We start from the raw sequence: 12,961 nt of genomic DNA on the forward strand, positions 1-12,961 counted from the left end.
TTGTCGAAGTGTTTTAAAAATTAAACTCTCAATCAAACTCTGGTAAAAGACCGAAGGCGGGGCTCCTAAAGCGGCGTAGACTGCGCTATATTTCATTTAAAATGGTGAAAAAATAGTGAAGGTATCTTTGTTTAAAGTCTTCATCCGAAGCAAAATATTGCCTTCCGACATAGCATTTATGACGCAATTTATCACGTGCTATACACACACTGACTATTACTCCAGAATAAGATTTATCATATGTAATACAATTGTTTTAATTTACCAAAAAGTACTAATAAATGTCGAAAAGAGTGGTTCTTTTGAAGGATATTGGGTTCAATTTGAAAGAAAGGTGCAGAAAACACAGTATTTCTACCTTATGAGACAACAGTAGATCACAGTAAACCTTTTAGCATTCACCAATCATTTAATAGTTTTGCTTTTTTATAGGTTATATACTTGTTATCAGTAATCTATTTTCCATAAATGCATTATTTAGTAAGAAGTTGAAGGATTATTACTCAAAATTTATGTTTGTTATACATGTGTATGTATTGATTTTGAATAAGAGTGTCACTTTAAAGTCCTCAGCTGCCATAAATCCCACAGTTCTAACACTCGGGAAGTATCTCATAGTTTCATATCATTATTATCGACTTAATACATTTTACAATTCGAAACAGGAAGACACCATAATGCACCAGTCAATTGTAACCACGGCTCCCCCAGGTCCGGGGAACAGCGGGGACTTTGACTTTCGGTCCAGGCAACCCCGGCTAAAATCCCCGCCCTGCGAGGATGAACTGATGGTAAAATCCCCGCCAAATACCCCCGCACCCACGGGATCTTAGGTTCTATTTTGCGCGAAGACAAAACCACCGCATTTACCCGGCACTGCGGGGCCACCTGAAAGGTAAAATCACGGCCCATTTCCCCAGCTATCCCCGGTATACCCAAGGACCTGGGGGCCGTTGTTACAATTGACTGGTGCATAACACCCTAAGAACAGATATAATATGTATATTTTGCAACATGAATGTCCTCGAAAATGAATATCATTTCCTCCGAAATAGTCGGGACCCAGATAAAATAATATCATAATATTTCAGATTAAGAATTGTTGGAAAATGACAGCGTTCGCGAATTATAGATGACGTAAAATATTAAGTCGTAAAGATTGCAATGTCGGTTACATGTTAACAGATTTACGAAACAATACCTAAAACGATTTGATTTTGCCATTGGCCAACAAACAAAACTTCATTACACTTATGTCATCAAACATCGGAAACACTGTTCAAAATGTTAATAAATTTTTATTTCATGCATTTTAATTACGATCGAGAATCTTATAATGTTATGAATAATTTGATACTAAATAATCTACTTTTCTATTGACTATGTCATTGCTCTTCACGATGAATTGCATATTTATGATTTGTTTCATAAGTTATGTCTCATGGCTATGAATGTTGTAACATTTAATGATGAATAAAGGTTATATTGCAATATTAATATAAACCCAGGTGGCAGACCTGTGCGAGCTGAAGTTTAAATTGAGAGGAGCGTAAAATATCAAACAAGGAAAATGATCAATAGATCTGTTTGAGCCGGTGAGTTGTAACATGTAGCGTGTAACGCTATAAATTGCTAGAAAATATATAATAAACACCTATGAAACATTGTACATAGTCATGTGCCACATAGCTATTAAATAATTATGCGCAAAAGCACTAATGTTTTGAGTAATAAAAGACTCACACACTCCGTTTGACAAAATACCCATTACCAGCTAATGTAACCAATAAAATGGTGCAAGAATTATTCGTTTCTTCCTAAATTTGTGTTTCCTCACACCTCATAGGTTTTTGGACATAAAAAACGCATAAATTGGTAATTATTGTAACTTAAAGGTTGACGAAATGTAAGCCTCCACTTTCAACGCTCTGAATCACACTCGATGGGACTTTTACAAGTTGTGATACAACCGAGGCAATCCGCATTCGGAACTCCTCGGCCATTTTTTATCGAAAACAATCTCGGATGTATGCTGGTACATCAGTTGAAGTAGTTCGTAAATCATTATTTAAATGTAGTGTTTAAGAGTTTTATTTATTTATATAAGTTTAAATTGATTGCCAGTGAAGTGTATTATTGCAAACATAATTAATGCAAGATTCCCAAGAGTTCAGTCTTAAAGTTTAACTGCTATATAAAATTACTACGCGATCTACTTGCAGCGGACTTCAACGTACCTTTTTTTGAGTTTGTAGACCGATCAAATACATCCGGGGTTGTTTTCGATAAAAATGGCCGAGAAGCTCCGAAAGAGGCAATCCACTGACGAGTTGAAGAGAACCACTATGGTTGCGTCGACTCTCCAGTTCGTCACACTAGTTCAATAAAGTTAATGGCCAAGATGTCTCGTCTCAATTATTAGCGGATCGTCAACATTACGGTACGAAAAGTTTCGTAAAACGGTTACATGTAGCTACGAATCTCTGTCGTTGCTTGTTCGAGATATCCAACCCTACCAAAGCTCGAAATCTGATAGAAATTGGGCGGTTGAAACCATTTGGTTGTAAGAGTTTTTCTAAATTATTAAAAATGAAACTTATTTAGTATTTTTGTAAAATAAATTTAGTTTTAACTGAACTTAATAATTAAAAGTGATTCTGTCCGGCGATCCAATGAGCATAATGACTAATTTAAGCTATTAAAAGTCTGACAAGTAGAGAAGTAAATTGTTCACCTTCATGACAATTTCTTTAGCGATTTTTGACGTAGCCTTAGTTTTGAGAATCGGAAAATAAATCACAATCGATAATCAGTGATGCCAACCGATCAATGAGTGATTGGGCTCGCTCATGCTTTGATATAATTTATCATACATTTAATTCGTCTTTTTATTGAAGAAAAAGTCGAACGTTTTATAACGTCGTCCGCAACGTCGTATACCGACAACTTGAACCATTTCCATAAACCCAGACATACGCATTCGCAGATATATAGTCTATATCTCTAGCTAGAATTATTGTACACGAATGCCAATTTTCGACCGGGAATGATCGTCGGTTTCGGCAAGATGGCCGTTGAAACATAACAGGACCCTCCCGAGAAAACGGGACGCAACCAACGTTTGAATGGGTTCGAGGGGGCGGGTAGAGGATACCTCCTTCAGAAATATGAAATAAATTAGGTTTTAACTGCGCTTGCTCAGTCCCTTCTTCATCAAAAATATTTTACTGTTTATACTACAAAAGGTTAGGGCAAATTACAATTGATATACTCTTTTTTTAATCGTATACCTCGGTTTTAGAAGGCCATCACATATTTACAAGTGCCCTGGGACATAATTTTAGTCACAAACTTTGGGTTTTAAGCAACGTTTTGACCCAGACTTCAGAATGAAGACATGGCGTTAAAACGTCATGAGAATGACACTGAATAGTTTTTATGTGTTAAAAGGAGGAATGAATTTTCCTCCCTTGCCGTAAAGGAACATCAGCCCGTGTCCTTGTGGCATTGTTATATTTAACGAATTGCTTTGACTAAAATATCACCCAATGAATATTTCTATACAGTTGTTTGAAAATCGGACCATCCATTTTTTACATAATTCCTTTCGTATTTCTCGTTGTCATAGTTACCACAGTGCTTAATTGAACGATCTCTTGAGTTTATAACGTTAAAAATTAATTGGCCGAGGGGTTAAGGATGAGACGTTATTTTTTTTTTTATAGTTTTAATATAAAATATATTACTTGTTATAAAATGTGCATTGTTACATTGTGACAATAATCATTGGCAATAAAGAATATCTTTTTAAAATATCAATGAAAACAAAATATACGAAGACAACCTGGAGCATATCCATGTTCTTACTGAACTAACTGAAATTATGTAATCTAATTTTCAGAAACTCAAAACAGATGTTTTGTTTGTTAAACACCGTCATATTTTAAAACAATGTACAATTTAACATAACGTAAACTCGTTAACAAGATTAAATAGTTTTCTTTCATATTAAAATAAATCTACCAATGTTTTTTTTTTAATCCTAGATGCCATTAAAGGCAGTCTACACTCCATGACGTCACTTGAGTCCAAAGACGTCATAAAAAGCAATGAATTTCATAATCTAACTGACGATTTTCAAGAACTCCTGCAAGTCGACAGCTCCATCTCCGCTTGTGTCGGCTTCTTTCATGATGTCATCCGTTATTTCCTTCACGTTACCCCCCTTGAAGGCTCCGGAATCCCTCACAACGGCCTCGATCTCGTCACGTTTTAAGCTTCCGCTATTATCCTTGTCGTACTTCTTGAAAGTTTCCTCTAACGTCTCCCTGCAATGTCAATAGCAGGAAAAATGCTTCATTTTGGGCTTTACACACTAGACTAGTTTAAAGCTGCACTCTCACAGATTTACTATTTTTACAACTTTTTATTAATTTTGTCTTGGAAAGAGCAATTCTTTACGTAAATATCTGCAAACCAATGATATAAGATTGCTGACAAAAAATCAGATCTTAGATTTTCATATTTCCGTTCGAAAATTAATGTTTTATGGCTTAAACCATTACTAACGGTTTTAGAAAAATGCATAAAACATCAATTTTTGAACTTAAATATAATAATCTGCGATCTAATTTTTTGTCAGCAGTCTTATTTAACAGGTTTCCATGGATTTTCATAAAATTGGCTCGTTCCAAGACAACAAATAAAAAAGTGTCAAAACGCTCAATCTGCGAGAGTTCAGCTTTAATGCATGAGTCTAATCTATGCAGATATGAATAACTCTCGCAGACCATTAAATATACATGCCATGGCATTCGGTATGCCCGTAGGTTATGTATATAAATATAAACATGTTACAAAACACCATCGATCGACCGACCGCTTGTTCGAGCTCATATCCAAATATTTACACCTCAACGTATCTTTCTTAAATAAAATGCTTTTCGGCAATTGCGAATATTTTCCGATGAACGCAACATCTTCGGATATGTTCGGATCGCGAATCATTGCATATTAGTATACATGTAAATTGAAAAGTATTTATCTTGTTATTGATTGTATTGTGCCCATAGGCCACGAAAACCTTTAATCAACATGTTAGAAAGTGTTAATTTATGGTATGTTAAATGAATTGTTGTCATTAGCGTTTCAATTTTACGTTTAAAATTGATTTAAAGTTATCGTTATTTTCCCGCGTTATTGTGACGTAATTACGGTAATATGATTTATAAATGAATGGGTGAGAATCCATAACCGTAAGGTTTTCTCAAATGAAATAAAGTATTATTTTACAGTTCTTGAAAGAAATTATTAACTATTGGTGTAACTATAAGTAATGAATTGCGTGATTTATGTCATTATCGGGGAAATGAACGCAGTTGGGCTGATGAAAGTACGCGTGGGGTCCTCAACACACCTTGACCAGCCCAACTGCGTTGACATCAACGTCGCAATTGATTCCTAAGTAATATTCACCTTAACAAACCTTACCTTCTTGGGGGTTTCTCCATCTCATCAAAAAACTCCTTTTTGGTGACGGATTTATCTCCGTCCTTATCTACAGCCGAAAACATGTACTGAAAAAAAAAGAATGTGTAAATAATTGCTTACATGCTTTTGTATCTATGGTGATCCATATTATTTTAATATTTATATGCTTGTGTCTATATAATACTTCTATTTCTATTAACGTTACTGAATGTATTTTGCCACTAAACAACTTTCCGTCATTAACCAGTGTACATGTATGACGTTGACGTCACTTCCTTTTTACGATGTTTTTTTATCTACTAATGGTGAACAAAACAAACGTTATAAAACGTCATATCGTGTTTGATATGAAAACAATTGTGTACCGATTGTTAATTAACTTGGTATTTACATTTTTACTAATGTCGGTTATAGATGACAAAATAAGCAGCATATTAGAAAAATAGTAACACATGAAAATTAATAGTAACAGATGACCTTTACTCTTTGCACAATCACGCTCATGACTATAGTAAAAGAATACTACTAAATTATGATTATTCTAACCACGTGTAATGTTATAGTAAGTATCTCTTACATGACTATGTGTATGCTAGTTCTTAATTATGACTATTAATACCACACGCGTAATAGTAAATATATAGATATAATAGTACAAATGTAAGTATCACTTACCACGACGTCCTTACTGCTGGGTCCCTTTCCAGGCGGGAGGATGCTCCTCAGGGCCTTGTCAAGTTCCTGTATGGTCAATTGCCCGTCCCCGTTCTTGTCCGCCTTGGACCAAAAGTCCTCGCACTCTTGCTTGGTAAGAGACATACTGGTCGATTGGTGATGTTACTGCAAATGTAGAAAAATAGTTAAATAATTCCACAAGACACACTTAATGAAACCAAATACAATCGAAACTCGTTATGTCGAACTCTGTTAGCTCGATGTTCTGGTTATTTCAACCTCTTTTTCGGTTAAGTTATACACTTTTTTGGTCCGGTTATTTCGAATCTTCGTTATCTCGAATGCCCAGTGACTTCGACATAGCGAGTTTTGACTGTAATGCAAAATTAAGAATTTGGCGGTTTTAATCTGCTTATTGGATTTTTGTTTTCAGATCTCTTCTGATCAATTAAAATGTCAATCCATCCAACAGTCCCACTGGCACTGACCACTGAAAGCACAGCTCATGAAAATAATTACGTTTATTAATAAACAGCCCATTATATTTACATTTTTTTTGCTTAACAATTAAAAATAAAAAAGTTCAAACTAGGCCAATTAGAAATCCTCAAAAAAGTTCGGCTACATACATATCTTTTTATTTGTTTCCTTAACCACCATATGTTTTCGAAAATAAGTTCGTTATTGAAGCGGTAAAAGTAAAACATTCGTTAAAAAAACATTAACTAAAAAGCTATAATTAATTTTATTAAAAAAGGTGGTATGGTACATTGATATATGTTACAATGTAACTGGAGACGAGTGCTAATAGATGTGGCTATAAATGAATCCATTCAGGCGTTAGACCTTAGGGTGAAACGAGAATTTCGTATAATTTCAGCTTGCTTTAAAATAATTCTCCTTGTGACTATTATACAGCCTGGACACCGAAAAACGTAAAAATTGACGGACGCACGAACTGTCGGCTCGATTTGAACATGCCTATAGATACCTGCTGAGGCATACGAATAGTCAAAGTATGCACTATGAAAGGTAAAGTTGTTGTTAAAGGAGTACACACTTTTATTCCATGAGTTCAACTCGATGAAAATAACAATTCATATTTAAACATTAATGCGAATTTGTTGTTATTTATGTTCTTCTTCATATTTAAACATTAATGCGAATTTGATGTTATTTATGTTCTTCTTCAATTTAACCTGCAAAAAAAAACTGCAAGCAGTTTTATTCTAATCCACAATTAAAAAAGAAGCCTGAATTTAGAATGAATAACATCGGTAAAGATTTGCAAGTAATGCTGTAATCTGACCGTGTTTTAATATTCAAATACAAGTAATTAAATCTACAGCCCTCAAGGAATAGTTGAAATACCTTAAAGATGCACTCTTACTCGCAAATAAGATTTACCACAATTTATAATTTTGTTTAAATATTCCAAAAGCGACGAAAAAAGATCGAAAACAATGGTTCTTATGAAGGATAACGAGTTTAATTTGAAAGAAATGTGCAGAAAACACCGTGTTTCTACCGTTATGAGACTATAGTAAATTCACCAATCATTTAATATTTTTGCGCTTTCTGCTATTAAAGTATACGGTTACAATATTGTTTTCAGTAATTAATAATTTCCATGAATGCATTATTTAGTAAGCAGTTAAAGGTTTATCAGTCAAAATTGATGTTTGTTATACATGTCATTATTGTGTGTGTATTGATCTTGAATAAGAGTGTCACTTTAAACGTGTATCAACATTGTAAATATCGCTTGCAAATATTTATGTTCACATTCCATACATTGTCAGAGCAAAATATCTGAACAAGACAAAGATAGAAAGATTAAAGTTATCACCATTTTTATATTTTTTATATATATAACGTGTAAACAATGTCAAATCTAAGTGCAAAACGTGTTTATGAATGTATATATGCAACGTGCATATAACATTTACTAAATGGGTTCACAAACAATATCATTAAGAATAAAAAAAAATCATTAAATTCCGATTTAAATAACTTGCTTAAAAGAAAGTTTCAAACGCAACATAATAAACAAACGTATAATATCTTAAATACGTTCCAATACCTTGCAAATACCAAATAAATAAACAAAAAATCTTACCTGAGTTAAATGAAAATAAATGCGGAGTATCAAGCTACGAACGATCACTGATTTTACCTTGCTTAAGTAACAGGTTATATATATATATTGTCACGCTATGTTGAGCCAAGCCAGCATCTCTAAATCGAAATAAAAATATCTACCTACTTTAAAAGTAAAATCAGCGGAACGTTTCACTCTAGATATTTACTAATGTTTGTAAAATCTGTGTTCAAAGTACTGAAACTTTTCCATTCATAAAGGTTAAACAGCGTACACATATTTTATCATGTACGAACAGGTAAAAAGGACATCTTGATGTTTTATTATATGATTCATCAACGTTCATAAGTTTGTCAGGTCTAACATGGAGGGATGAAGTATTTGTACGAAGATCTTCACTATATGACCATGTTTACAAACATTATTTTACTGCATCGCATGTTCAAACAGACTCTTAACTTTTATGACTGTAGATTAAAGTAAAAATTGATGGATATTTATGAAAAACAATGAGCTTTAAAGGTTGTTTCTTGTCTTATTTTAAGTGTTTAAAACTAATTTAAACTACATTTGTATCAATAAACCACAAATTACCCTGTTATTTCTGACAATCCCTTTTCTTACTAAAAGCGTTTATGACTTATTTGATATTTTGTAAAACCACAAATACCTATTATGTCAAGATCTGTATTATGTATGCTCTAATAATTAAGACTTTAAATTTGTTTATTGCAAAAAGTATCGAACAAGATTATTTAAAGTTTGATAAATGGAATGTTTATAATGTCTATGGTTTTCAATCCTCTCTTTATTTCTTCAAAAAAAATGAAAGCACGGTGCTTTGAAATGAATGGGCAATAAACGTTATCCATACCGTTTTAAATAACATTGTCTGAAATGCATTCATTATTTTAAGGATTTGTTCAAAAATCAAACTAATATTTCACCTTAAACAGACATTGAACCCTTAATGAAATGATACATCAACCTAAACAATTCTAAGTAGCTTGTTTTAAGTAAACGATGTTTAATAGTGGTAATCAAATTAACTAATCTTATATTTTATCATATGCCTCCGCAAATGAAGCGAAATCATATTTTATAATTTTGAAACCCTTTGGAAAAAACAAACACCAAATTTCCTTTTCGTCATTTAAAAGGTTTATTTAAATGGGTTATTTAGAAGGTCGCGCATGCGCAGACTATTTCAGAGGCATTTCGCGCCATACACTAAGAAAGTTAACATTTATTGTAAGTTTTCAAAACTGAACACTAACGACAACAACCAACTAATTTAAATTTAGTCATTATTGTTTTTGATGTATTTTAAAGCTCCTGAACGTGCGTATAAGCTATCATAAAGGCATTTCCCAAAGATTTTATATTTGGTTTTGTGAACAATATATGGGCGCCAGGTTAGTCCCGACGTTAATAATAACTTAGAAGACCATAAGTAACCACTAACGCTGTTTCCTCCATTCTCTGGATATATTAGAATGTTTAAATAAAGGGAAACAACATTAAAACAAAAAGTATGAGATGTCTTGAAACAAATCTTAGAAACAGATAAAAATTTATAATTAACATACCTTCCGACTAAACACACTCTTATCCGTCGTAAATCTATGTAACAATACTATCAACTGTATAACAATTTAACCTAAATACTTGGCAACCCTACCTGCTTAACTGATGTGTCACGGCCCGCACCAGACGTACGGAGTTTAGCCCTGGGCCTGTCCAATCATCGGTGGTTGACAAACAACAACGCGCTATGCACCACGAGATTGGTGTAGTGCAGACAATATACCAAGGGCGTAGGATAGGTGCTAGATACTAGAGGTCTGCATATATATGTAGGTGGTGGTCCTTCGGCCGCCATCTTATCACTGGATAACGATTTTTTGAGAGGGTCGGCACGTGTCAAAAGTCACCTACGCCCCTAACGCCAAATCCTGGCTCCACCCCTTAGGTAGATGAAGAGTCAGATAACAATCGATGATGAAACGGAAACATAATGCACCTGTCTATTGTAACCACGGCCCTCTCAGGTCCGGAGAATAGCAGGGACTTTGTCTTTCGGTCCAGCCAACCCCGGGTAAAATCCCCGCCCTGCGGGGACGAACAGATGGTAAAAAACCCGCCAAATGCCCCCGCACCCCAGGGACCCTAGGTAAGGCCCAATCCCCGCTATATTTCTATATTTTTGCGAAGACAAAACAAGCGCATTCACCCGGCACTGCGGGGCCACCTGGAAGGTAAAAACACGGCCATTTACCCGGCTATCCCCGGTATACCCCCGAACCTGAGGTGGCCGTGGTTACAATTGACTGGTGCATTAGTTAGAGGATTGTCTCTATTCCGTACTGGTGTATTAAAAAGCAAATACCTCTCGTTATTTACACGTTCTATCAGTTTCAACATAGTATACTAACGCCCCTAGCTTCATTCCTGAGATAGATTTAGGATCAGAAAACTGTCATGGTTGTAAGAGGGCTATCTATGTTCCGTATTGGTATTTTAAAAAAAGCAAATACCTCTCGTTTTATCGTATAATAATATCAACACGCTTTAACAGTTTCGACGTAATACTTCGTAGTCATTTGATAGACATGTATAATTATGTAGTTAGAAAGTATAGATTTAAACCTGCACTCTCACAGATTTACCATTTTTACAACTTTTTTTATTTATTTATCTTAAAAAGAGCAAATTTTTGCGTAAATATCTGCAAACTAATGATAATTATGTTTGCTGACCAAAATCAGATCGGAGATTATCATATTTCCGTTCGAAAATTAATGTTTTTGGCTTAAACCGTTATTTGAACTTAAATCTAAAAATCTGGGATCTTATTTTTTTCTGCAGTCTTATATAACTGGTTTCCATGGATTTTCGCAAAAAATGGCTCGTTCCAAAACACGAAATAAAAAAGTTGTCAAAACGTTCATTCTGTGAGAGTGCAGCTATAAAACATTTTGCATTATTTTTATCACGCAAAAATACTCACCTTAGGATTTTCTTGTTGGACACCGAAAACCGATGCCAAAGCGTGTGCTGTTTCAGTCTAAAGGGCATACCAATTGAATAGCTTAAAGGGGCACAGAATAGGTTTACACTTGATAAATGACCAAAAAAACCCTATTCTTTTTGGTGCTTCATTAGTAGGGATGCAAACGAATGGCAAAATTGATTAAGTTGAACTCATTTCATTTTAATTACCAAAATAACAAGAGGGCCATGATGGCCCTAAAACGCTCACCTAAGTAAAGGGCCACAGCTCTGTGACAAAGCACTAATAGGAATGTTGCAATTTAAACATATCTTTACTGATGCCGATGCCTTGTTTTATATTTGTAAAGGGTCATGCAATGAGCCTACCTGTAAAGTTTCATTGAATTTGGCCTGGTAGTTTCGGCCATTTTGTTGTTGTTGTTGTTGTTGTTGATCAATCTCAATGCCTTGCTGTATTTTTGTAGAGGTCATGCAATGAAGCTTCCTGTAAAGTTTCAGTAAATTTGGACTGGTAGTTTTAGAGGAGATTTTTTTTAAAGCAAAATGGTAGTTGGCCATTTTGTTGTTGTTGATGTTGTTGTCGATCAATCGTGACCCCTTGTTGTATTTTTATAGAGGGTCGCCCAAGGTAACTTTCTGTAAAGTTTCATTGAATTAGGACTGGTAGTTTTAGAGGAGATGGGTTTTTTAAGCAAAACAGGAAGTCATCCATTTTGTTGTTGTTGCTGTTTTTGTTGTTGTTGTTGATCAAAGGTGACCCCTGGTTGTATTTTTGTAGAGGGTCATCCAAGGAAGCTTCCTGTAAAGTTTCATTGAATTTGGACTGATAGTTTCATAGGAGATGTGTTTTTTAAGCAAAACAGAGTCAGCCATTTTGTTGTTGTTGCTGGTGTTGTTGTTGATGTTGTTGTTGATTAAACGTGATCACTGGTTGTATATTTGTAGAGGGACACCCAAGGAAGCTTCCTGTGCAGTTTCATTGAATTTGGCCATGTAGTTTCAGAGAAGATGGTTTTTAAGCAATTGTTGACGGATGGACGGACGGACGGACGGACGGACGACGGATAAAGACCGATTTCAATAAAAATAAAAGCATCTGATTTTAGTACAGAAAAAAACATTAGAGATATTCTTGCGTTTTGAAAATTGAGGAATTTGTACGCATCTGTTTCATGTGGACATTTTGTACGGGTTCTGAATTATGGCCAAGGTTTAAAATGTTGCGACGACGACATCAACACTATGACAATAGAATAGACGAGCTGAAACAAAAAATGACACATACGCGACACGCTGGTGACGGTAATTGAAACATGACCACAACCTACATATTTGAGGTGCTCGCTCATGTTGTGAAATTCATGTTTTTGTATGACGAAATAAAGTGTGGCAAATCATTACGAGTGTTAAAACTAAGATATCAAAAGCTGGAACCCTTCACCAAATCACTTTTTAGTCTATAACTGTATTTTTTCTGCAATTTCGATATCATAGAGTAAAATAATGATATAATACGTGTTTTCAGACGCATTACTGAATAAAATATTTTTTGATCCAAAAACACGAGCGAGTACCTTTTAACAATCATACGCCTTAAAATGTTATCTAACATGCTCAGGTTTCTCTCAATACCCTCGCTGCAAATACAGCCTTGGCCTCAATGCGTAATTTAGTTATTCA

General features: G+C 34.6%; 1 protein-coding gene across 2 annotated transcripts; it reads right to left on the reverse strand.

Annotated features, from left to right (window-relative positions):
* Positions 1–3,713: 3,713 nt before the first annotated feature.
* LOC128239121 (uncharacterized) lies at positions 3,714–9,958 on the reverse strand. Of its 2 annotated transcripts, none has more exons than XM_052955615.1 (4): positions 9,856–9,958; positions 6,166–6,330; positions 5,491–5,576; positions 3,714–4,328 (listed from the first exon to the last, which is right to left on the reverse strand). In XM_052955615.1, the coding sequence occupies exons 2-4, from the start codon at positions 6,307–6,309 to the stop codon at positions 4,124–4,126; spliced, it is 435 nt and encodes a 144-aa protein (XP_052811575.1). In that variant the 5' UTR covers positions 6,310–6,330; positions 9,856–9,958; the 3' UTR covers positions 3,714–4,123. The 2 variants fall into 2 exon arrangements, with proteins under 2 accessions (XP_052811575.1, XP_052811568.1); XM_052955608.1 differs by lacking the exon at positions 9,856–9,958 and adding an exon at positions 8,285–8,440.
* Positions 9,959–12,961: the final 3,003 nt, after the last annotated feature.

The sequence above is a fragment of the Mya arenaria genome, chromosome 1, assembly GCF_026914265.1.
Source record: "Mya arenaria isolate MELC-2E11 chromosome 1, ASM2691426v1".
Classification (NCBI taxonomy): domain Eukaryota; kingdom Metazoa; phylum Mollusca; class Bivalvia; order Myida; family Myidae; genus Mya; species Mya arenaria.